Source organism: Cottoperca gobio, chromosome 1 (assembly GCF_900634415.1).
Source record: "Cottoperca gobio chromosome 1, fCotGob3.1, whole genome shotgun sequence".
Classification (NCBI taxonomy): Eukaryota; Metazoa; Chordata; class Actinopteri; order Perciformes; family Bovichtidae; genus Cottoperca; species Cottoperca gobio.
The window spans coordinates 19,768,480-19,795,105 of record NC_041355.1 but is presented as its reverse complement, the minus strand read 5'-3'; the positions used below and the strand labels follow the sequence as shown (position 1 = coordinate 19,795,105).

General features: G+C 43.8%; 1 protein-coding gene across 1 annotated transcript; it reads left to right on the top strand.

Annotated features, from left to right (window-relative positions):
- Positions 1-2,145: 2,145 nt before the first annotated feature.
- Positions 2,146-25,607, top strand: rnf38 (ring finger protein 38). Its single transcript, XM_029434759.1, has 13 exons — positions 2,146-2,260; positions 3,245-3,908; positions 15,555-15,616; positions 19,862-20,064; positions 20,531-20,918; positions 21,463-21,624; positions 21,928-22,098; positions 22,901-23,086; positions 23,599-23,702; positions 23,805-23,889; positions 24,015-24,136; positions 24,285-24,384; positions 24,884-25,607. The coding sequence occupies exons 2-13, from the start codon at positions 3,326-3,328 to the stop codon at positions 24,944-24,946; spliced, it is 2,229 nt and encodes a 742-aa protein (XP_029290619.1). The 5' UTR covers positions 2,146-2,260; positions 3,245-3,325; the 3' UTR covers positions 24,947-25,607.
- The last annotated feature ends 1,019 nt before the right edge of the window (positions 25,608-26,626 follow it).

The following is a 26,626-nucleotide window of genomic DNA, read 5'->3' as shown; positions in this document are numbered from 1 at the left end:
GCAATTTGCTCCTCTCTGTCTCTCAAGTGAAATTGAATTATAGATCAAGAACCTCTTCACCAAAAACAGAATTCTCCAACTCAAACAAAGCCTGCTCCCATCTTCTACTACACCCATTTCTATCTGATCAGCACCATTCATTCCGCCACTTAGACAGGAATCTAATTAGGCCAGAATATCAACATTAAAACACATATTTGCACCCCCTCCCTCCTCTCTCTCTCTCTCTTTGTTTCTTTGCTCTTCCCTACAGCTGGTGAGAGTATGGCTTGTGGCTGCCCCTCCCCCAGCGTTTGAACAAGCCAATAAGAGAGCACGTCAGCAAAATAACCCCCCCACACACACCATCCCTTCTTTTCCCTTACCACCCCATCCATTCCCAACCCCATCCCCCAGAGCCCTCTCTACACCCCATCCCCCTTTCCTACCACCCCTAACCCACTTACTCATCCTGCGCTCCACCCTCCTGCACACCCACGAGACTTCCCCTACCCTCTCTACTTTCTCACCCGTGTTCATCCTCCCCTAGTCTTCTTCCCCCTTTCCTCTCACTCTGCTTCCCACTCACCCTGCCTTTCCTTCATTACACCCACTCGCCATTTTCCTTATCCCCATCTCTGTCGGTCCCCTTCCTTCCCCCACCTCTCTCCCTCTTTCCTCACTCTTCTGTGGCCTTATCTTATGAATATCGGTAGCACACTGGGTGAAAAATTGATCCTCCCCGCCTGTCTGTGGACGCTGCCACAGCGCATTAGCCTGTGTGTGAATGTTTGTGATGTGTGTGTGTGTGTGTGTGTGTGTGTGTGTGTGTGTGTGTGTGTGTGCGTGTGCGTGTGTGTGTGTGTGTTTATGAAGGCTTGCTGCTTGTGGAGAGAGGGAGGGGGAGGAAGGGAGGGAGGGATATTTGCATATCATCAAAGTAGGTAGGGAGTGTAATGAGAGAGAGAGAGAGAGAGAGAGAGAGAGAGAGAGAGAGAGAGAGAGAGAGAGAGAGAGAGAGAGAGAGAGAGAGATAGAGAGAGACAGAGAGAGAGAGAGAGACAGAGAGAGAGAGAGAGACAGAGAGAGAGAGAGAGAGAGTGTGTGTGTCTGTGTGTGTGTATGTGTGTGCAAGCGCGTGTGTGTGGATGGGTTGGGGTTGAGTATGTGTGAAATGAGAGAACAAGACCAAGGGAATATGGTATAGGAGGTGAGATGGACTACGCTGGGTTTAGGAGTGTGTTTGTGTGTGTATGTGTGAGAGAGAAAGAGAGAGAGAACACAGACAGACAGAGATCACAAGCATGCTTCCCTTCACATGCCATCGATCACACCCCTCAAACACACACACACACACACACACACACACACAGATGATGAATATCAGTACAACACATTATTTTGTTACATTTCAGAAATGTTTTATATAATAGAGGCCATAATCTGACCTTTGACGCAACAGTCACCCCAGGAGAAGAGCTCTCTCTAGGCTCTGTGTGTGTGTGTGTGTGTGTGTGTGTGTGTGTGTGTGTGTGTGTGTGTGTGTAGGGGTGAGGACACATGCACAAACTTGTTGAAATTTGTCTCACAAGCAAGTAAGTAAGGTCACACAAGCCTCTTTTAGCCTCCATGGTGAACATTTAATTAGGCCACTATATAGACGTGGGCTAAATAAAGCTCTTTTTTTCTGTTTGTCAATCTTTATCTTCTTTCTGTCTCTCTGCCTTGTTTTTTTAGCCACTGTAAAATGGTTCTCAACTTTTGCAAACACAGCAAATACTTATTCTTAAAGCGGACTTGCGGCTCCAGAAGAAACAGCTGCAATGAGTAGGCTAGGCTTGGTATTTGTAAATAAATAATTTAAAGCCCCTTTTAGCCTGCCTCTCTGCAATCCGCAGCTTCTGATTTACCAGGAGACATAATCAAAGACCGATCCTCAACTAATTCATATTACCGGTAAACTCGCGTTTTTAAAGCAAAGTAAATGAAAACAAACCAGTATTCAACACTTTTAAATATAGTTTAATGTTCTTTTGTTTTCTGTGAATGTGTGGGAGAGGTGGAAGCTAAAAAACGACTACAAACGCTTTTGGTTTTCTGGTATCGATTGGGCATGCCTGGTGAAATCCGACTTCAGCGTTGACGGTCTGTCACATTTCACGCTGACTCCAAGCGAACACTGGGCGCATACACACACATATTCGCATACACTCACACGCTGGGCTCACCATATTATCGACAGATCCGAGTCAGGAGTACAGTCGAGGAGAGCACATTGAAGGTAAGTTGTTGTAAAAAAACTACTCAGGGCAGGGAAATTAGACCGTGTTTCATGGGTAGACGCGGAGGCGGGGTCATTCCTTAAGATCGTGTTAATTTTAGCCGTGGTTCTTTCTTTGTAATTTTAGGTTGATCACTTTTATCTTTCTATGTGCGCTTTGCTGTTTGCCCATTTCCAGCTGGGAAAACATTACCGGGTCACCCTAACTCAATGAAATCACCCTGGATAAGTTGTTTTATAAAGCCTTACTGTTTTGTTACTATTAACCAAGCAATTTAAAGGGATTCGAGGCGTGGGAGGCTAGCTACGGGCTTTTTCTATGTGTTGTTCGGTGGAGGAGGAGGGGTTGATTTGGCTTGCCAAGCTAGTGAACGACGATACGCAGACTGGCTGAACAAGTTTAAATGGTTGTTAAAGTGGACAAAGTTGCCTTAAACTCAGTTAGGGGATTAATACGGATGAGAGAAAGCGAGCGAGTATGCTAACATGGTTGTTGTGCGGTTAGAATAAGCGTAATAATGCGTTTACCACAGTATGCTATGCGCACTAACGTTAGCATGTCCCCACAGCGTTAGCTTCCTGTGAGCTAGCGAGCCATGGACGTACTCGCTGCTCGGTTGTTATGAACTAAATGTCGCCGGTGAACCATGATATTTAACATTACTCTCCTGTTAAAGTAGCTCCATGTTTTATACCTAAGTCACCGACCCGTGGTCACAGTTTTGTTAAGTTGGAAACACGAGAATATCGATGATGTCTCGAATAGACAACATTAACGTTAGTTGTTGAACCAGTTTGGGGAATCACGCTTGGTTTAGTAGCGTTACTTAGACAAACTTAGGGGAAGTAGCTACCTCAAAGTTAAAATACACACACACACACGTTTAAATAAGCAGTGGGGGTTAACATTTAGTGTTTGTGTGTACAGCAACAATAAGCTCAGCTTAACAGTAAACCACTCTCCAACTTTGTATTTTTAAACAGTGACTAAAAGCTTCTTCTGTGAGAGGAAACGAGAGGAAAAACGCAGAAAAAAAAGAAACCGAGGAAATCCCCCGAAAGGAAATGCCAATCGCAGCCGCTGGACAGCCAACGACTCAGGAGCCTAGAGTTTGCCCCCGGCTGCCCTCCACCCCGGAGCCTGTCCCTAAAGGGGCTGATTTATTCGACGAGGCGGGGGCGGCGGAGTCGGCGGAGCGAACAGAGTACGGGGGCACGGAGGGGGGCAGAGGACTCGGGGGCTATAGCTACAGCCAGAGCGGCGCTAGGGGCTTTGTACAGCCCGGATCCACCAACGGCTCTCCGCCGCATTCCCCAGCCGCGTCCTCCTCTTTCCTCTTCCATCCCCTTCACCCCCACCAAATGGCCATGGAGCCCCCAAGGACTCGGTCGCGTTCTCGGTCTGGATATTACCAGCAGTACGGTGGTGGGAATGGCAATGGAATAACCGGCAGCGGAGTCATGGGCTCTCACCACCAGCACCAGCAGCAACAGCAACTATTTCCACAGCATCACGTTGCCGGTTGCGCACCACTAGGAGCTCACAGCAACCACCCGGACAACCAGCCGCGAGCCCCAGGAAGTAACGCCTCTCCCGGCATTCAGAGGCTCCCTTCGGTTCCCGGAGCGCACCGCATCCCGGCGGCAGGTAAATATCCCCACTTGTCATTGATTGTGTATGTGGTAGTGTACCCTCGACCCAGAGAGGTAGCTGAATCACACGTTTTATTCGACTTTTGTCTTTACATAAGTGATAGAAGTGAAGGTGTTTAATAGGTTTTCAGAGGCAAATTGAGAGACAGAGGGGGCCGTCCTGGGGTTGGCATGAAAAAAGTGTTCGTGCATGTGTGAACACATTTGCTGTATTGTAATTAGACAGGGTGTTTTATGTGCCTGCCACAGAGCTGCTGTGAATGTGGTGCACAGAGATCGCACATACAGTAGGTAAATGAACAACAGCAGTCTGTAGTGTGGGGACTGGGGGTAGCCTCGAGCTTATTGAACTGCTGTGCATAGTTAGTTACCCCCACACTGTGTTCCCTAAGGCACGTGGCACGTCTACTTTTAGTCAACTACATGAATATTGATGTAGCTAGGTAACAAGCCCGGCCGTGTGAACAGGCTAATCTTTGTCAAAACAAGGTACACAAATGATGGCTGGATAAGCAAGAGGTTTGGATTTTTTTTGTGGTCTGAAAAACTGTCAACAAGAAATAAGATATTCATATATTTCTGTAATGACACGTTTTATGTACGGACTTGTATAGCTGTTAAAGATTCAGGTTTGTGTTCACATACTAAAATCAAACCCATCACTTAATACGTTGTGCAAGACAATCAGCTAAATGACAAAACGGGATGTTTCATGTTATGTAAAGGTGGATGGCCATGGCGCCTTTTTAATAACAGACATGCTGTTTCATATCGGAGGTTCTCTACTATGTGGGTAAGCAATGCTCTGATATTTGTGCTTCATTGCCAAGCAAAACTTAACAAGAGTGTGCACATACTGGTGCCGGGTGTAGAATACATGTGAGGGCACTCACAGCGAGTGCAGTGCAGTGAAACATAGAAACAGCACAGCTAGAGTTTCACGTTCAGCGAGGCCATGGGAAAGCTTTTATTTCAGCACAACTAACAGGCTTCTCAGGTTAGGTAAATGCTTGGCCGGTAGTAATGTCCTGCTGTGCTTACGGGAATATTTTTTATTAAACATTAAAAAAGCTAAAAGAAGAAATTGCTACAAAACATGACACCAGTTTCTTGTAGTATACATTTTAATCCTTTCACTATCAGAATGTAAATGCTGAATGAAAGGAGTTGCTTATCCAAAACCTTCCACTAAATGACTACTCGTACTGCTTCTACATGTTGGAATAACTTAACATGCACAGACTAAGAACCCGTCATTCCTCTCATTGAGAAACTCACAATGTCGCTAAGTCACTACAGGTGTTTTTCTTTACTTTTGGGAACACAATTGAACCACACAGTGAAATGAATGTCATTTGTATATTAATGCACACAGTGTATTCTACCAGTCCAAATTCCACACTTACAGCTCCTTAAGTCTCTGTCTTTACTGACACAAAGGTGTCTGCATGTGTTTACATAAGAGACTGAGGAACTGAGTATTGGGACTGGAATTACCTGTCTGTGAGAGTGAGAACAAAAAACAGCTGAACATACATAAACAAACAAAGGGCCTTCTGGCCTACCAGTCTATAGGTAGTCTAGAAATTTGTCATTTATATGTCTAGCTTTAGGTTTGCCGGGAAATCACACTCTTTGTTTGTATGTTTGTGTTAGAACTGAAGCAAAGGATTAAAAAAAAAATAGAGATTAAAAATACAGCTCAGTCGTGCCAAGTCCCTATGCATCGCCAAAGACGGTGAGCTCGTCATAGACAGAGTTTATCGGTCTGCTGTGACCTGCGACCTATACTCTGTCATAGTAGCTTGGGCCATGACATGTAGGATAGCACAAATCAATGGATAGAATGACTGTATTGTATTTCCATCCAAATGGATTTCGATCCAGAGGGGGAGGCAGTGGCTCATTATCTGGATTAATTTCAATTAGACCTCAAATGCACAGCACAAAAAAGAACGTTCATATAGAAATAATTTAATGTGTGTGTGTGTGTGCACATTTGTATTTCTAGAAATAGCATAAATAATAAAGTCTGGCCGTACCACAAATGGTAAAAAGGTTATGCTTCATTTAGTAGCAGCATTTCAAAGTAAAGCTATATTTTGAAGAAAGGAAAAAAAACAGCCTGCATTTGTTACATTTTTGAGTGCTATTTACATTGTTAATTAACTTAGCCAGAGGAAGCCTTGGGGCTAAATTATAGTTGAATATTCTCTTACACAAGTGAAGCAGCTGGCTAGCCGGACCTTTCCCAACACTACACACCTTTTTTATTCGACCCTCTTTGCTTTCAGAATGAGTCCTTCTTGTTGGGAGAGAGAGGAGAGATACTTAGTCCATTCTTCCCATGCTAGTCACCTGCGTTGGGCATGAAAGCTAATGATATCTTGTACTCTTCAATCCCTCCCTCTCTCTCTAGTAGTCTATTCTAAACCTTGTGGCCCCTTTTGTGCCTTGTTCTTTCATGCTTGCTTTATACAGTTTGTAGTGATCCCATTGTTTTCCTATCCTCTTTGACATTCTATCTCATGTACTGTTCACACGGCTTCGCTTACCATTTTAGGAAGTTAACATGTCTTACGAGGTAAAAGGACTCCTGAGAGTCCACGTCTGCAAAATTTAGACTCAAAGTGCAGAAGAGAAGTAAATGTAGAAGTACTTAAGCTTAAATTCCCACCAAACGCTTAAAACTGTTGCCAAATTGGTCAGAGTGGGTAAAAACATCCCCTGTAGCAGTTGATATCCTATCCTGATTTTGACCCACCTCTGTCACAGCCTGTCCTCTCTTTAGACATTCATCTCTCCCTCCCCTTTGGATCAGTCAACCCTTTCTGTACCCCTCCGGTCCATTTTCTCTGGCCTCCTCCCTCCCATTTGCCTAATGGAGGGATCGTTTTAATGGATTGCCCAAAGCAGCAGAGGGGCAGACACTCCTGCCACTCTACCTTTACCCCTCCACTCCTGTCCTCTCCATCCTTCTGTCTGCAGCAGAAGTGGAAACATGCACTCTGTTTTTTGTTACTTTCCTTTGTCTTGTCGCCCGGGCAACCCCCTCCTGTTTAAAGAGAAACTCTTTCACTTGGATCGACCAAGTAGCAGGGGTTCCCCACTACTCCGTTACTCCAAATAAACAACAAAGCAGTCACTTTTAGCAAGAGAATATCCTGGGGGTAGAGGACGGTGGCCTCAAATTAGCTTTAAACCCAATGAATGGGCTCTGATTAGGGAGGCACCGATCCAACTTTTTCAGTCCCTGATAGTTCTGATCTGGTACTAGAGTGAGTAGTGGACAGAAGGCCAAATGTCCCTAAAAGCCTTAACTAAGGTCACTATAGGGAGAATACTAGAGGGAGGTCATTCAGTGCAAACAGTGAACTAGGGAAGAGGAGACTCGGCTTTAAAATAAGTTGTGGGTTAGGATTAGGCCGTTATAAGAGTTGGTATTGGGAGGAAGTGCAGTGCATGACATTTAGGTCAGGTGCAGAGCGGGAGGACAAGGAGGGAGAAAAGAGAGTGATGATTAGAGGAGAAATGGAGAAAGGAGGATGTGAACAAGTTTCTTGGAATGGGGCTGACCATGGAGGAGACACAGGAGTATTATTGTAAGCAAAGCACAAAGGAAGCATGCTTCACGGACAGTTTAAGTGTGGGAGCCGAGACTAGAGGCCGTACATTTGTCAGTGTAGGTAAAAGTATGTGAGAGAAATGTACGCATTAATGAAAGTTGGGGGGGTGGGTGTTGACTCCTGCTGTTTGCATGTAGCTTCCCGTCCCTGTTGATATAAAAGGGAATGTCCATGATGTGGTTTGATTGTGACGTGGTTGTAAATCTGAGGTTCCAATGTCCACTGGATGTAGTTCAGAAGAAGTTTGCTGTGAACTTGTTAAATCAGGTTTAAATCCATCTTAAAGATACCAACTGGATGGCACTTTCCCCATTTATTCTGACTCTACTTTAATGCAGCACAAATGCCCTATCTCGCAATGTTCATTTGAGTTTCTGCCCCATAGTTCAAATCCGTTCCAAACTTCAATGTGTTCTTGGCCCATTCTACACCCTTCCACAAAGTTTCATGAACATAGGGCCAGACAGACCAAGCCCAAAACATAACCTCCCCAGCAGAGGTATTCATTCTACCATTTCTTGCTGTTTGCGTTTTAACCTCTAGTTGCTTCATTTGTAGCAATTCTGTGTCTCAACAGTTTGTTTGCATCTTCGGTTTCTTGTCAGTTCAACATTACATTACATTTAGCTGACACTTTTGTCCAAAGCGACGTACAAAATGTGCAAACAATCATGAGGATACAACTCCGAACAGCAAGAATCTTGTAAGTACAATAGCTTCAAATAGGTACAATCGTATAAGTGAACACTGTCTTCAAATAGCCCGTTTGAAGTGCAACATACAGAAACGATAGAATACAAATTCAACTATTAGCTATAAATAAGGCAAACCAATACAAGTGCAACATACAAAGAACAGTTATTTTGTTTTCTTCATTGGCCGAGGTGCAGTCAAAACAGGTGAGTTTTCAGTCTGCGCCGGAAGGTGTGAAGACGGTCTGCTGTCCTCACATCAATGGGGAAGTTGTTCCACCATTTTGGAGCCAGGATAGCAAACAGGAGGGTTTTGTTTGAGGGAAATCTGGGTCCCACTCGTAGTGAGGGAGTGGCGAGCCGATTGGTCGACGCAGAGCGAAGTGAACGCGATGGGGTGTATGGTTCGACCATGGCCTGGATGTAGGAAGGGGCTGATCTATTCAAAGCACGGTAGGCCAGCACCAGAGTCTTGAAGCAGATTTGGGCCGCCACTGGTAGCCAGTGAAGGGAGCGGAGAAGCGGTGTAGTGTGGGAGAACTTGGGTAGATTGAAGACAATTCAGGCTGCTGCATTCTGGATCAGCTGTAGAGATCGAATGGCACATGCAGGCAGTCCAGCGAGGAGGGAGTTGCAGTAGTCAAGGCGTGAGATGACAAGAGCCTGAACAAGAACCTGCGTCGCCTTCTGAGTCAGTAGGGGACGTATCCTCCTGATGTTGTACAGAGTGCATCTGCAGCAGCGGGTTGTTGCAGCGATGTTGGGATCGAAGGACAGATGGTTGTCCAGCGTCACACCCAGATTCCTTGCAGTCAGAGTCGGGGAAACAACAGAGGTGCTGATGTTAATGGCCCCTGTCTGTGTCTCTGTCCTTCCCTATTTCCAGCTCTTGTTGTCCTCTTTCAGCCTTTGTTATAACGGTTATGCAAAGTGAGTTGGCACTGCACCCTACTGCCAGTCTGTGTAGATGTTGATTTGAGGTAGTTTGTTTTTGTAGACTATTGGTGGTTAGAAAACTGGCTTTTTTTGTTGTATTTTAGGAAAACGAGGCCTGTTTAGATTAGAACACACTGACTATATCAGTCCTTTCATTGTTTTTAAATGTATTTAAACAAACACTTTTAGACAGTCCACATGCGTGTGTGTGTGTGTGTGTGTGTGTGTGTGTGTGTGTGTGTGTGTGTGTGTGTGTGTGTGTGGTGTGTGTGTGTGTGTGTGTGTGTGTGTGTGTGTGTGTGTGTGTGTGTGTGTGTGTGTGTGTGTGTGTGTGTGTGTGTGTGTGTGATATTCTTCATCTAAATAAAGGGACACCTACCTTTGTTGTTATTGCCATGGAGTGCAGTGGTCGCTTATTGAGCCAAAATTGAAGAATACTTAAGGAAATAATGATCTCAAATCCAGAAAAACAATAAGTTTTAATTTTCAATAAATAAAAATTGCCTGTTTTCATAGATGTACTGACATCAATCCTCTGGCTGTAAATTGTGCCCCGTTTGCCTCAAAGACACAGTACTAGTACATGTCTTTACATGTAGCTCCTCTGAATGTAGTTTTAATGAGTTGATGGCTCAGTTTGTGGTGAAAGTGTTGAGAATAATGATAGAAGAAGAAAATTGACTCATTTACTTTCTCTCCTCTGACACTCAAATTTATTTATATAGCCCAATATCACAAATTATACATGTGTCTCACTGTGCTTTACAGACTGTACAGCATACGACACTCCCGCTCAGCTGGCTTCTATCTTTCACTGGAGGAGAGAGAGAGAGAGAGACAGACACATAGATGCATAGACACAGAGAGAGAGAGGGGGAGAGGGAGAGACTCATACAGAGAGGGAGAAAGAGAGGGAGAGAGAGAGGGAGAGGTTTAGTTGCTGCCTGGGTGGGCTGGGAGCTGGAACAGGAGTGTCAGAAACGTATGCATACAGAATAACGTCACTGTAGAAAAATGTTTCTTTCTAGAAGTCGTTAACAGAAGTGAAAGCAAAGGTAGATGACATGTAAACAATGTGTTTAGTAGGGACATTTCACAGAAATATCTACCAGTATAGTCCAATCGTCTAATAGACTTTACACTATGGAACGGTTATTGGCAGTGAAACTATACAGGATTCACAATGCAGTCAGACAGTTATTGTCCTCTAGTTGCTATTGTGTCTCAAGCACCGAGGGGCCTGCATAACATGCTAGAAGCTAAGTTAAAAGCTCTTTTCCAAATTAAAACATTTAGAAGGATTATTGTATCAGTATTTTGCCTACTTTGTAAACCAGCGTGTTTAGGATTAGCAACGGTCTCTCGCTGCGCAGCTTCTCAGTTCTGTGACCAAAAATGTAACGACAAGATGTCAGCTCTGATACTGTCACTATAAGTGTTAAAAAAAAACTAATGTTGCACTCCTACACTCATAGGGTCTTCAAAGATCCCCTGAATCTAAAAATATGCAGATATTATACTTTTTAAACTGCTGCATTTTGAATGGTAGTGCTCAATCATTCAAGTTCAGTGAAAGAAATTATGAGGCAAACTAATGTGTTTGACTCTCTGTCTCTTCTATACACATAATAATCCCAGCTCAGGTGTGTGGGGTGTATAGAAGGGTTAAAAACATTGAAAAGAGCCTCCGCAAAAATAATATATATTGATCTAGAACTGCAACGATTAGTCAACCAAAAGCGATTAGATCGACAGAAAAATATTATTTATTAAATGCGATTTTGATATTTGATAAGTTGGTTTTAATGCAAAAATCAGAAAATGCTGATTTCAGCATCTCAAACATGGAGATTTCCTGCTTTTCTCTTTTTTAAAACCATTTTTAACCAATTTTAAACAAGACATTTAAAGACATCGCCGTGGATTTTGAGGGACTGGGACGGATATCTGACACTATTTTCTGACATTTTATTGACCAAACAATTAACAAATGAGTCTATAAAATAAAAGGCAGATTAATTGATAATGAATATAAATAATTGTTATTTGCAGCAGTATTATGAAGGGATGCACAGAAAGGGTTTCTATGTAGCTTTAGCTCACATATACGTTAAAAAAAAATTGGTTTTGTGACCAAAGCAATAATGCTGCTTACACGTATAATAACTTCACGTTCAAATATGTTGAGTGTACCTGCGCATGTTCTGCGGGACGTGTAAGCGGTTTTCAGACTTCCTCCAGACTGCGGGATGGAGGAGCAACCTCAAGGACTGCAGCGTGTACAGAACAGAGAGGACGATAATGAGAAAGATAATGAGGAAGGGGAGAACAATAAATAGATGGAGGAGGACAATGAAGTGGGAGAACCAGTCCTATTTCTGTACATACACACACACACACACACACACGTTTGCCATCAGGCCTGTGTGAAGCAGTGTTAGGCAGGTAATGGCTGGGCAGACGTTACATGCCCGCCTATTTTAAGCCTGTATGCCAGCTTGTTACTCGACTGCTCTGCACTAGGGTGTGAAGTGTGCTGTGACATGTGTTCAGGAGGCGGGGGTGATGTGAGAGGTGTGTGTTACACATATGCCTGGCTAAAACGGTCTTTACTTTTCTGTATGTAAATTGGTGCTAGTTCTGCAGCAGTCGGCACATTGTTCTGTCCATTTCCCCCCATTTGTTACTGTTCCGCTGATGATTTGTTAAGTGAGCCTGTCACTTATCTATCATCTTATCTATCCAACCAGCCTTTCTCAGCCCACTTCCCCCTGTGTTTTTCTGTTTCGACACAAGAAGGGAAGTTTAATAGAGGAAGACTGCAACATAGAGAATGATGGAGATCATGGGCAGAGATGGTGCGATAGGGAAAGCAAGAAAATGTGGATGCTGTGAGATAAAGCAGCAGGGATATATGGGAGAGAGACAGGCCGGCAGATAGGGAAATGGATCGGTGGCAGGGAGGGATGGTGATGAAGTGATGGAGAGTGTGAGGAGGAGGAGGATGTGCGAGCAGGGTGTCTGAGCTGAGTGCAGAGGGGAGGGGGGGGATAGAGAGAAAGGGATGAGAGAGGGAGGGAGAGGTGGAGGAAATGGATAGAAATAGCTGATGCACTCTGAGGCTTACAGAAAATCAATAGCAGTCAAGAGGGGAAGCCACAACCCCCACCCTGCTCTCTCTCTCTCTCGCGTTCTCCCTCCCTCTCTGACTGCTCTCTCCCCCTCCACTCGTCTTTCTTATGTTTTTTCATCTCCACTCTTTATCTTTTCCCATCTCCCTTTTTCCTCCTCACTGCCCTCACCCTCTAAAATGCATTCCCATCCTTGTGCTCTTCTTCTGTACCGCCACTTTGCCTTCTTCTTGTCCCCCCACTTTCTCTTGTCCTGTCATTTCTCTCCTTCACACCCCCCTCTTTATCCTCACCTCCCATCACCATTGTGCTGCGGGCCTTGTCTTTCACCCTCTTTCCAAGACATCCTCTTTTCCTCCACAGGCTGCTGCTTGCTTTACAGGAACAACTGGTATCATGGACGTCCACAGTTTCTTTAACATTCGCAAGACAAACATTTGAAGTCGATGGCAATTTTCTGCAGACATTGGTTGGGTGTGGAAATAGGAATGTTTTTTTCTGCAAACATGGTTCATTCTTCACGCTGTCACTTATGCTAATTGATTTGCCTATTATTCTATATGTCTTTGGCATTGACCGTTTTTTAGATTCGTAGCATGCTCCACCTTTATACCACCCGTAACTTCAGTACCGGATTAAACATTGGAAGTCGAGATGTGCTATTTCTGTGACGCTTGTAAAGTAGTGCTCTCTTGTTTTTAGTACATTTGACTCTAAACATTTCATATTGTCGTCTGGTTAATGCACCATAAAACAATTTCCTGCACAGTCACATCCCCTCTCTATGACGGACACCATCTCATTCCAACTTATCATTCGTTAACACAACGTTGTGGTCAAAGTAGTCTGCCGAAAGCAAGTGTAGAAATCCTCAAATAGTTACTGTGAATGAAACCTGTCCAGAAGAACATGTTTGTAAATGGTTTAAGCCTAATACATCTTGAATGTGCTTTTTCGTAACCTAAAGGTGCAGGTTGTCCTTTGTTAAATCCCATTGATTCAAAGTGACGATTGTTAATGATTCATTGAATTAGCTCCTCCACCAATTCCAGGGTTGGGATAGTGTTTGATTGGACCATTGTGTTTTTAAGATTTATTAGGAATATGCTTACATTTACATTTTAAAATGCTCTTTGAAAGATCCAACAAAACTTACAATGAAATGGAATATGAACGGCTGCTTAAATCAACGGTGACAATATCCATTGATTGATTGATTGAGTGTGTGTGTGTGTGTGTGTGTGTGTGTGTGTGTGTGTGTGTGTGTGTGTGTACTAAGGAATTATGTAAACTTTTATTTTTCGCAATTTGAAAAGTAACAATTTAATGTAATGATACAGGCTTTGAGAGTCTGGGAATTCTTGCTTTAGGTGCCTTGAAAAGTGCTTGAATTATTATTTTCTTAAAAAGCTTTACAAACCCTGCCATTCTCTCTTCTTTGATTCTTTTCTCTACTTCCCACCAACCTGTACATGGACTCTGCCTACAGCGTGTCTGTTATATGGCTCCAATATCTACCTTGACGATAGTGTGAGTTTATAATATTCGTGAAATTGCCCATATCAGCATTCTCTAAAACGTTCTCGACGTAGACGAAATGACCGTGTCCACACGCATTGAAATTCTATTCAACTTTCCTCGAGGCCCTAAAGTGTAGAAAGTAAACTGTGCGTGCTGTGCTGTGCAGTCTGTTTGTCCAACAGTGGACATGATGTCATCGAAACATTTTAAAACCTGTTCTGTAGCTTCTGTGTTGTGCGGTATAGAGGGACTCCGACTGAATGACTCGTCTCTGACTCAATTTACCGAACTCTGACAATGTGCAAGTGAGACCATATTCAGGGAGGGAGCTGGATTTCTGCCTATTGTGACTGATGAATGAGTCGTACAGAAGAGCGCTGTGCAGCCGGCGAGTCCCTTGAATGCTTCACCAGCACTCCGTCTCAAATCATCTCGGCGAAGATAGCCTTTTAGCCGGTTGTTCACTTCACGAATGTAAGCTTTACTTAACTCAACCTTTGCAATCCATTTATTTTGCCTTGCTTTTTTTTTTTTTTTTTTTTAGGGATTGAGGAATTCAGTTGTGAAAACCTCCACTCTCTCTCCCATCTCTTTGTTGTCAATCACATCCTTTCTTCAAAGAGGGAGGCTTTGAGCAGGAAAAACCCCACAAACAAACAGCCGAGAAGTGAAAAATGCTCTTTTTAAAAAGCCTTTTTTTTGTTGCATTTATTCCCTTCTAGTTGAGCTCTCTTCATCTCTAATGTAAAGGTAGCCCTGTCTGGAGTGCCCTTGGGAGTGCTTACCCTTGGTATGTACACTACTGCCACCATCTGTGGTGAGGACGTCCCCAGCTAAAGACGTGCCCATGACAAAGGGGAAAACAAAAGCCAGATTGAGTAGAAAAGACAATAAAAAGATGAAAGGATTGTGGAAAAACAAAAGAGTAAAAGTCTTAGCGGTGATGCAAGCGGCGGTATCATCCGAAAGCTTCTCTAATCCAGGATTACTGTGTTTATTCTGTGTGTGTGTGTGTGTGTGAACCTACATCCACTGCCACTGATCTGATAGTACACCATATGTGTTTGTCACTTTTGTGCCGTACACACGGTCAGCATCCCTTCTCACAAACATGTTGTCATCTTTTTCTTTTGCTGCTGTGTATTAAATCCACGTTGCACAAGAACAATAACAACAAAAGGATTGAACAGACTGTATGTAGATAAACAGGAGGCTTCCACGATGTATTGGTGCTATCCATTTCAACAACATGTTTTGACATGTTTTGCAGCTTGTGTTTAAAATAATACACATTAATACAGGAGCTCAAGCTAGTCAACTGTATTCATTACTTTACAGTTCATAAGTCAATTTGGGGAAGTTGTTGTTTTTATGCCAGATACACATTGGTTGGTTGTCCAACTGGAATCCAATTTATTAAAAAAAAAAAAAAAAAACCCTCATACATTTTATTACATTGTTGACTTACCATTGGCAATGTTGTGTTGGTGGGATGAATGTGTGAAAAATAACATATTTCCTGTAATTTCCAATTTAAGAATTACTGAAGTAATATCCCACACAAAATAATTCATTAAGTTAGATGTGTTACAGTTTATAACATGTAGGATCCCTGAGCAAGTCTAACATTTTATATGAATGTGAAATGTACGTAACACACCAGGCTTTACAGATCGTAGGCATCTTGTTGTCTCACTGTGTGACCGCGTGTTGTATTCTGCTTTTCTCTGTGTAGGAGCCTCTGGCGGGTCCTACCACTGCCACCCAGATCATGCATATGGAGAGGAGAGTGATAAGGTAAGCCACACACCTTTTTAATACTTATGTTACGGCATCGTAAATGTATGGATGTTTTGTTACGCCTGATTGAGATCATGCTTTGCCACGAGTCAATATTAGACGATATCTTCTCTCAGCTGATGCTGGGTGACGGACTGAGACACACAGAACCGTGCGTGTGCGTGTGAACTCAAACACAGCACAGTTTGCAAATGTCAACACTGCTTTACGTTTCACAAACGCTGAAGTATGTTTATACGGTATACATTATACATGTGCAGAGAGCCGGCTGCAGCATAAGCCAAAGGCTGTAGAAATGTAAAGTGTGCTTGTTGTTTAAGCACATTGTCGGCTCGCATCGCTCCACCACACATTTGAGTTTTTATTTATTTTCATTTAATTAAAAGGCCATTATATGAGACGACTGTGCTGGTTAGTAATCAGCTGGTGTGGTTGTGGAAACTAACATAAACTATAGATTTTTTTATTAGAAACTTAAATTAAGACGAGAAAGATGTACATATTGCATATTTTCAACATAGTATCACTGATCATTTTAGCAATATTGCCATGTCAATGATGGCAAAAAATGCTCATGTAGTTCATATTGGCATAATTTCAAAGAGAAGTGTACTTCAGTAAATGGTAGTCATCGTCACAAGCGAAGGCTCTGTGTTAAAAAGCAAGCAGATGAAGCAGAACACCGGAGAAGAGGGGAGGCAGGATGCTGAGGAAGGTGTTGCAGAAAGCTTGGAGGGAGAGAGGGAGGAAAGGGAGGGAGGGGGAGGCCGAAAAACAGGGAGGGGGTATTGCTAATGATTTCACCTCCAGCTGTGGGACTAGGTTGGAGTGAGGGAAGGGAAAGGGGGGAGGAAGGGAGGAACAGTGGCAGAGGAAACAAAATGAGCTTTGAAATCTTGTTGATGGAAAGAAAATAAGTTGTGGAGAGAGAAGTGTTTGAGCGTTAGTGGAAGCTTTTCTGCAAATATTAATGAATCTGTAAAAACAAACAGCCATATTTGCTCAGCGTGCACATTCATGCGCACTTTCTTGTAGGGCACTAATGCTGGGAAAGAGAAACCCTGGGCTCACTTGTATTTCTTCTGTGTGTGTGTGTGTGTGTGTGTGTGTGAATGCTCTCTGAAGGCCTCCTCTTTATTTTGGTTCTCAGCATTGACAGCGAAGCCACAACAGCTGCTGGCCACACTCACTGCGTGTGTGTGCATGCACATCCCAAATGTGGACATAGTGAACTAGAACGCGGTAGGGTGTGTCTGTACTTGTGCTTCAGGATGGTGTGTGCGTGCGTGCATGCGTGGTCTCCACACTGAGCACTGCAGAATGTGCTGTTATAGAGCCGTTCACAATGTTTCTGGGGCGTGTGTGTGTGTGTGTGTGTGTGTGTGTGTGTGTGTGGGTGTGTGTGTGTGTGTGTGTGTGTGTGTGTGTGCGCCTCTTTGAGAGTCGGCATGTTTTTATTTCTCTATTTTTCTGGCTTTAGTGGAAATGTGTTTAGATCAGACGTGTATGTATATGTTCACAACAAGCACTCTATTAGAACATAAGGCATGAGGCATACTGCTTGAGGACACACACAGACACACACGCACAGACACACACTTCTTTGTCTAACACCGCTCCCCTCCCACTAACGCGGGCAGACAGGCCCATCAAACTTTCATGCTAATGGGAAATAGTCTGCATGTGTTAAGACGTTAAGAGAGTGTGTGTGTGTGTCTGTGTGTGTGTCTTTCTGTGTCCTGTGTCCTGTCGAAGAACTTCTTGTCCCCTTAGATTTTAAGGCCGGGGTCTCGGACAGGACAGGACAGACCAGACAGAGGAAAGGGGGGAGGGAGCAAGAGGAAGAGGGGTTCAGCTTATCTGATGGAAGGAAAGGGGGGGATGGGAGGTGTGTGTGTGAGAGTGTGAGCGAGCGAGAGAGAGAGAGAGAGAGAGAGAAATATGTCAGGCTTGGGATGGAGGAGGCTGCCTTAGATATGAAAATGGGCACAGCGGATGTCCCTAGGGTGTTGGTGTTGGGGCTAGGCTGGTACAGAGGTTATGGGGTGTCGGGTCGGAAGAGAAGGGGGTTGTTGTTGAGAGGAACAGAGAGGTTTGGGGGTGGGGTTATTCGCTGGTACCCTCCAGCCTGTGTAGAAATGGGCAAAGACAGAGTGTGCCTGCCTTTATGTCACTTTTGATCATAGCGTGGCTCATATCTTCCCTTAATGAGGAAGTTGACCATATGACTTTTTTTTTTGTTTCATTTACCAAAAGGAATATGTAAAATTCTTTAAATGTGTCTTTATGCGCAAAGGTCTTCTGGAATTTAAAAGGACCTAATTGTGTTGGAAGATTACAGACTCTCATCAAACAAAGAACTTTTCTTTCTGATTGAATTAAATTCATAGCCTTTCTGAACGTCGCCTCTTGGTATAAATACTAAGCGTGGTGTGAATCTTTCAGCATCTCACGATTTTGATTCGATTTCGATTCTTGGGGTCATGGTTCAATTTAAAATCTGTTCTCGATTCAGTACATATGGCTGCTTATATCAGGATCTTCTCCAGCCTGACGTGTGCTAACAAAGGAGGTGTGGCAAATGATGGCATGAAAGTAAAGTGTGTATTTGAAAAAGTTATATTAATTGATTTCATGTAACGACTAAAGTTAACGTTTATTCGATGATAAACTAATAGTAGCTAAGAATTGTGTTTGATAGTAAGGGTCAGTTTATTAAAAAATCTCAATCATCATGTTTACAACCATGAATATCAGAAATGTTCAAGGCGGCACATGTACGAATGAACTGGGGAAATGTAGCATGCAGCATAAATACAAAAAATAACCTGGTCTGTTATTTGAAAATGTTTCCACCTGCCTTTGCCACCGCACAGCTCCAAGCTGGGTTTAAAGATATCATGCCATAACTTCCAGGCTTGCTGATGCTTTGGTCGTCTTGGACAACAAATGCTCAGGCACGGTAATTTACATGGCTTATGAAAATACAGACGACCAAAATCGTGGTTTTAATATATTCTGTAATTTCGGGTCAGGCGGCTCCTCCAAGCTTCTCCTCTCTCTCATCTGTCTCTGCTTCTCTGTTTCTTCCATTGTCCGTCCTTCTTTCCAGCCCTCTATTATCATGTAGTCTTCTGGTCAAGAATAAATGAAGTCATCGTTATTGTCTGTCTTTCCCATAAGCTGAGTGAAGCTCAGGTCACATCCAGTGCTAGTGAACGATGGTGCCATTAGTGTACAGTGTGTGTCAGAATGCATTTTGTTGAGCAGTGTTTGCCCCTAAAAGAGCTTCAGAAGGTATTGTTCTTTTATAGGCTGTAGAACTCAAACAGTGGCAGCTGCCCATGTGTGAATGTGAATTTGCGCATGTCTGCGGGCGTTTTCATAACTGTGTGTGTTTCTGCAGCCTGCTCTCCAGCTGTTTCCTGTTAGCTGTGTGTGTGTGTGTGTGTGTGTGTGTGTGTGTGTAAAAAGTCACAGCCGCTGAGTCATTTTTATCACACTTTAACAACGTGTCTCTCCCATGAAGAGGGGCGGAAGCGGGGATCGAGAAAGTCGAGGGAGGGGAAAAGTGATGGTGAAATATGAAGGTGTGTGTTTTGTGTCTCTGTGGTGTCCCTTTTTAAAGAACCGGTGTGTTCTTTGGAGCACAGCTAAGGTCTGCATTCAGCGGAATGACTAAGAACTAACACACAAGTGAGCGTGTATGTTCTTGCCTTGCCGAGTGTGAGTCACTGCTGTGGAGTGAAGTGACTCGGAGATGAGTTGATACGATTGAAACCGTATATGATAAGTTAGTCAGTCTAAACCTGGATGACTACATTTTCAGCTATGGCACAGTTTATCTCTGACTCTTTTTTTCCTTTTTGTCTCCAAGAAAAAGTATTTGTCGAGCTCTCCAGTTGAGGTGTGTACTGTATGACTCGCACATGGGCCTGTGAGTGCTTGTCTTGCGTTTGCATTTCCACACTCCAAGAGGAAGTGACTTTGTACCCTCAGGGCCTCAGAGTACACACACACACACACACACACACACACACACACACACACACACACACACACACACACACACACACACACACACACAGTGGATCATACAGGAAATACCACAAAGGAAGTTAGTGTCCATGCAGTAGTATGGATTGTAGCACTGTTCAGCATGGTGAAATTGATTAGATACGAGTGCTATGGGTCACTAACCACAACACTCATCCATCCATTTTTCAACCCCTCCCTCCGCAGAGCGAGGAAAGCCCCAGTCCAAAGCGCCAGAGGCTGTCCAGTCAGTCTGTCTTGGAACAGCTAACCTCATCTGCCCCCCCACCATCCACCCCATCTCCCCCCATCCGCCCCTGGGAGTCAGGGCCCCCAAGTCGGAGACAGCCTCACCCCCACGCGCACTACCACCAGGAGAGATGCCTCACTCCTGCTCGGCACAGACGCAGGTATGTTGATTTCTTGATGTCGGCAACTTTGCTCCACTGTAAGTTGAAGACCCCCTCCAATAAAAATCAACTGTTTAACCTTGTTAGCATATTTGTTTTCTATATGCTAACAAGATGGTTCAGCATTGTTGCTTCACAACCGACTCCTCATTGTATTTTAACATTGTATGGCTGAATCTCTCCGATGTGTCCTAACTGGAGAAAATAAACCAAATGCTAAAGCTCATCGCTCCAGAGCCCTGCGACGCCATCTTGAAGCGCACTGGTCAGCACGAGCAGGAAAAGAGCAGGGCGCGAGGCCTGATTAAGAATTTCTCAATAAGTGGGCAACAGTAGAGGCTTCCAGCCCCCTTTCAGAGTAAAAAATAAAAACACGTATATTTTTTACATACTTTGAATTGTGTCTGGAGGAAGACTTTAAGTGAGCTTCCCAAATGTAACTCTGTCCCTCTCTTCCCACCTCCAGCCCGCCAGCAAGGCGTCAGCGTGGCCGTCTCTCCAGACCCACCCGTCACCTGCCTCCCCACCACCACCACCCCTCCACCCAAGGCCCCGCACCTCGCCTGTCGCCATCCGAGCACCAGGATGAAAATTTCCATCACAACCCCCATCACCCCCCCCCACACCAGACATACCCGACACACACACCCATCCCATACGGTCAGCCTTCCACGGCTGGAGGCGGGGCGGTAGGTTTGGAGGAGCCTCGAGCCTTCCACCCTCCCACATTGTCGCCACGACTACTGCACCCTGCTGCTCACCATCATCACCTTCACCACCATCATCAGCAACAGCATCATGCAACGCAGCAGCAGCAGCAGCAAGGAGCCATGGTCTTGGACTTGCATGAACAGGTTAGTCTTAGTTAGGATTCTCATTCTCAAGAGCGAGCTGGTCAACACGACACAGCGATACGACACAAGGTTGCAGACAGACGGGACATTCAAGCAAAGACTAAATAGAACACAAGCCGTAAAATCGATAAATGCAAAAGACCGCCATAGACGCTCTCTCCAGAGTTTTGATTACGGATTTTAGCGCGATAAAAAGACTCCCAAACGGTTGATTGCGCTGAATTTCCATTATCGGGATGATCATGAATATCCTCATGGAAAAACGGTCTAGCTCGCTATCAAGGCAGGGAAGTGATAGAAGTGATGAACATCTTCATCTTTATCACTTCTGCTGTGACACATTTATCTGTCATTTATTTAACGGGACATTATGATTTAGTTTTTCACTAAAAATTATGTTCACAAAATAATAGCAGTGATTGCCATAAAATATTAGTTTTGTAACAATATGTAAGGTTCAGTGATTCCAGTATGTGTTGGTGCCATTGTGTGTGTGTGTGTGTGTCTGTGCGGCTGCATATGAACCGGTGTGTCTTCTCCCCAGCTGCAGCAGGCCAGTGTCCCGGTCTCCTACACAGTGACCCCGGTCCCTCCGCACAGTCTCGCAGCTCCCTTGTGTAGCGGCCAGCACCTTCCCCCTACCTGTTCCTCACAACAAGTCCCCGCCTGCAGTGTGGTCTTCAGCACTGGACAACACTACCACCCGGTGAGAAGAACACAGTGTGTGCAGTTTGTAGGAGTGTGTGTGGGTTTGTTAGTTAATAAGAAAGGACACGTTGTGCTGTGCAGACGCTCTTACAGCTCAAACAAAGACAAAGATAAGTGTTAAAAAAGGAAAGTGAGTAAAACTAGGGAAGACCTGCAGAACATTTCCCTGTATAAAGGGGCTTGTTAATCTTCCAGATCTTGGCTGCCACCTTGTGGCAACAAGTGTGGCATTAGGACCAAATGGTAAAAGAAAACATGCATTAAATTTTTCTCTTTCTCTTCTTATGCACCCTTTTCCCAGATGCTCCAGGCTTGTTCAATGCAACATTTGCCGATGCCCTATGCCTTCCCCTCGCTGCTGTCTGGTGACCCTCAGTTCCTGCTTCCCCATCCGCCCCACCTCTCACACCACCCGCCCCACCTCCCCACACCTGCACAGTTCCTGCCTTTCCAGACGCAACAGCCGCGATCGGTAAGTGAATGATTTGTCTTTCTTATAGTTTATCTGGTGTTTATTAACCTGAAATTGCATCATTCTGTGCTAAAAATAATGGCATGTTTATGCAGTAGTAGCAGTAGTAGCAGTAGCAGCAGTAGCAGTAGCAGCAGTAGCAGTAGCAGCAGTAGCAGTAGCAGCAGTAGCAGTAGCAGTTTTAGTTAGTTTTCATAATGTATTTTCTGGATTCCTAGTAGTTTTTGATTTGGTTTTTGTTGGGGCCAGGTATAATGTCTCAGAAGTATGTCGCTGCAAATGCATACAAAATACCTGGTTGGAGAACTGTGTAGGAATGGCCATAATGTTTAAATCTTTAGGTTTGGGATCAACTTGAGAACTCTTTCACTACCGTTGTGAAAACGACCCCAGCTGGTAACATTACACCTGAGCTGAAGACCTTGGTTAAATGGCATTTGATCTACTTCAATATTTAAATCATGTTCTTGTTTATTAATTCTTCAGGACTAGACTGCATGTAAAAAAAACAACTGGAAATAATTGTGAAGCAGTGGAGGCATAGTGCCATCTACTGGAGTGTTTCTGTGGTTCAGTGTGACGAGAGTTGACGGAGCTTCATGCAGTGATATATTACAGCCGGAAAAAACTGAATTGAATTTATGTTCTCTAAAACAAAGTCGTTGATTTTATTTAGTTTCCTTTAATCTGCTCATGTTAGTTTTACTTTACCTGTTGTAAACGTCTTTGGCCCAGTTCTTGTCCCACCATGACACCTGTTTTCCGTTGGTCGTGATCGTTGACGTCGTGCGTTTCTCCTCAGCCCTTACAGAGGATCGAAAATGAGGTTGAACTTCTGGGAGAGCAGCTTTCAGTAGGCGGAGGCTTCAGCTACGCCCACCATCACCACCACCACCATCACCACCAGCCTCCCCCTACCCTGCCGCCCTCCACACCGCTCCAGTTCCTCTCGCACCATGACCCCCTGTCGCAGGAGCTCTTTACAGTGGTGAGTACATTCATAACCATGATATCGTCATCACTTGTTTTGGATTATAATATATCATTATGGTCAAATAAAGCCTTTAAGGTCGGTGGACAAGGATCCTACAAAGTCTTGAACGTTTGGAAAATGCTTAATTTTGACAGTTATGTCTCCAAGGGTAGGAATACACTTGAATATGAATATACTCCTATTTGTGTTCACTCATCATTCATAGCAGATACATCCTCTTTATTCCTTCTCGGATAGTTAGCAAGCAATAAATGATCATTATCAAAACACAGCAATCAAAGTTAATGTGAACAGCTGGTCAAATAAAAATTACAATATAAATCGATTGCTGTGAGTATAAATTAATTCTATAAACTATATTTAACGCAATTGCATTTATAGTAACAATTAAGATGTGATGATAAAGGCTTGGAGAGGTTGGACATGTTTTCATTTTCCTCTTGAAAAGATGTACAAACCCCGGGTAGAATAAATGGATGTTCTTGTCTTTGTCCCATCTCTTACAGCCCTATCCACACTTCATGCCTCGTCGATTCACAAGCCGGCGTTACCGCTCTCAGCAGGCTGTACCCCCGTCACCCTACCACCCCAGCTTCCTGCCTTACTTCCTGTAAGTATTATTTAACAGTACGCCTCAGACACGTGACACATGTTTACTAACATTTACTACAGTTTACTACATTTTGTGTAACTTGTCTTCAACCACGTACAGGTCTATGCTTCCTGTGCCCCCGAATGTGGCCCCCACTATCAACCTAGAGCTGGATGTGGACGACGGAGAGGTGGAGAACTATGAGGTAGGACGACCCTGCTGCCACAACCTTCAGCACATCATAATGTTAACGGATGATAACAGCTTTTAATACTGTTTCCATTGCGAACTTTGTTCTCTAAACTTTGCGTTTCCATGTGAACCCTTCAGGCCCTGTTGAACCTCGCAGAACGTCTCGGGGAGGCCAAGCCCCGCGGTCTAACGAAGGCCGATATAGAACAGCTTCCATCATACAGGTTCAACTCCAACAACCATCAGTCTGAGCAAACAATGTGAGTACCTTTCTGCCTTCCCAACACTTCAAATGTCAAAAGTAAAACTGTTGTGAGGATTGTTTATGTGGTCTTCTGTCTGTTTGAGGAGGTATGATTTCTACAAGATGCTGTTTTAAAATGGTACCAACCGGGCTTTGTCTTACAGGTGTGTGGTGTGTATGTGTGACTTTGAGTCTCGCCAGCTCCTGAGGGTCTTGCCCTGTAATCACGAGTTCCACGCCAAGTGTGTAGACAAGTGGCTTAAGGTGAGTGAAGACATTTCAGGTACCTTTTTATTGTATCAGATGTTTTCCACTGCACCCTTAAAGTCTGGTCACACCAGAGGGGTTGCACAGCAAATTTCATCCACGCATTTTGGCAAAAATATTGTGTCCTGAAAGCTTTGTAAACTCACAGGACTAGTTGGCGAACAAATGTTAATGGTGAGCAAACGGCTAGCAAGCGTGAACATGCTGCCGCCAATCTGTAACAATATCACACTGATCATGATGTACTGAGTTATCTCCGTACTGGGCCGTTCATTGTCGCAGATATTACATTTTGTTTTGTTTCAATGCACTAAATTGTGCTTTCTTTACATGCTGGTGTGACCAGGCCTTTAATCTGCTGAACTCTCAAAACCTTTAATAAATTGACAGTTTGAAAACTTGCTTAGCTGTTGTGTTCATAATTAGTATGTATTGATCTTTTAGGTATATTTCTTATGCGTTTAAGCCTCATCTCCTTATTTGTCGCCCCTTCCAGGCTAACCGAACTTGTCCTATTTGTCGAGCCGATGCCTCCGAGGTCCAGCGGGACTCTGAGTGACCTCGTATCGACAGCCAACACCCACAATCCCTGACTTCCTTTTGGATGCACCTACCAATCACTTTTCTCCTTCTACTATAAGCTTCCTCTCACACATTCTGCCACATACCTTGGGACCATTGCTCCTTAATCCTTCACTCTTTACCCCCCAGGACACTGAACAGTAATTCTCACCTGGGATCAGCAAACTTTCTACTGACTCACTTTATCACTGGACTTCCTGGGCCTTCTGTTGTTGGACTGTTACGCCCCTACTACTCTGCCTTCTGCTCATGGTCACCCATTACTATGAATGGCCTTTGAAACACATACACACAGACGGTGTCATGTGCAGGGGGACATATATATATGTGTATTTTTGTAAAACTCATTATGAGCCCTGGAGAGAAAACAAAACTTCTTTGAAAAAGCGTCTGTATAGTTGTACTAATGAACATTTAGGGAGAATTGGCAGTCCAAAGAATATGATAATTTCATCGTTATTATTCTGGTTATCATAAAGCATTCACACCTTGGCTCGCAGAGACTGTCATTTATACTAGACTCATTAGAAGTCCAGTTGAACACCATCAGTCCATTTTACTTTCTCTACGTGTATTCGTGCATTCCTCAGCGTGAGAGCAGTCTGTATGGGGTGAAATAAAGCGACTTTGGAACAGTGGACAATAGACTTTATTTTCTCTATACGCGTGTGTGTGTGTTACTCCTCCTGTGATATTTATACAGTTCATGTGGTACAGTGCATTGCCTTCCTTAATCCAGTTCCCCCCCCCCCACTCTACTTCAGATAGATTTAGACTCACTGGAGGTTGAGGGCGACTTCAGACCGTTTATAGCCGAGAGTTGTTCAGAAATTAATGTTAGGAAAACCTCCCTGGAAGTTAACGATGCTGGAGGCGTTTGAAAGCCGTGTCTTTTGTAATGCAGCATCATATCCTGAAGGAAACAGATGGGCACTATTTATCTCAACATATCCAATAGGTACGGAAGCCTTAACGGCCGTGGTTAAAGCATTTTGTTGCATTATTTGATAAGTTAATTTTACGAGTTGTTTCTGTAATGATCTCAAAATGACAAATGTTTTCTCATGATGACAAGATGAAGGCCGATAACATTTAATTTATGAAACTTTGTTTTCTTGTAATCTCAAATGAATTATGCCATTATCTCGAGAGAATGATCTAATGAAAACAACACCGTCATAATGACATAAGTAACTTGTGATCTCGAGAAAAGAATTAAAGTTCACTTGTTATCGCAGGAAAACCTGAGGACAATAAATGTTTGAACCATGGCCCTTTCGGGCTTCCGTAACTCTCCCTCAAGGCACGTTATGTGAATCCAGTTAGAGCTGACCAGGTGGATGCAAATCATTCATGAGAAATGTCACAAACATTCATCCATGCTCAGTTTACTAGCTTTCTTACGAGAATGAGGCCTTTGAAAACATGCGTCTTTATCCGTCTTGGTACTCGAGCAGCTTTCTGTAAGTGTTTGCAGATAAAGATGCAATGATTTCGCCACCATTGACGGGGAACAAGTTTGAAGAGACTTATAAGGTCATAGCTTAATCTACTGTTTCACCAGACGGTGGATGTGACACTTCAGCACTTTAATACGTAGATTTAAGACCTCCCCAAAGCATTGATCAGTTTTCCCACAGGCCGTGTGTGTATGAGA

Coding starts and splice junctions, on each gene's coding strand:
- rnf38 (XM_029434759.1), top strand. CDS start 3,326: ATGCCAATCGCAGCCGCTGGACAGCCAACGACTCAGGAGCCTAGAGTT. Junction 15,617..19,861: donor ATGGAGAGGAGAGTGATAAG/GTAAGCCACACA, acceptor CTCCCTCCGCAG/AGCGAGGAAAGCCCCAGTCC. Junction 20,065..20,530: donor CCTGCTCGGCACAGACGCAG/GTATGTTGATTT, acceptor TCCCACCTCCAG/CCCGCCAGCAAGGCGTCAGC.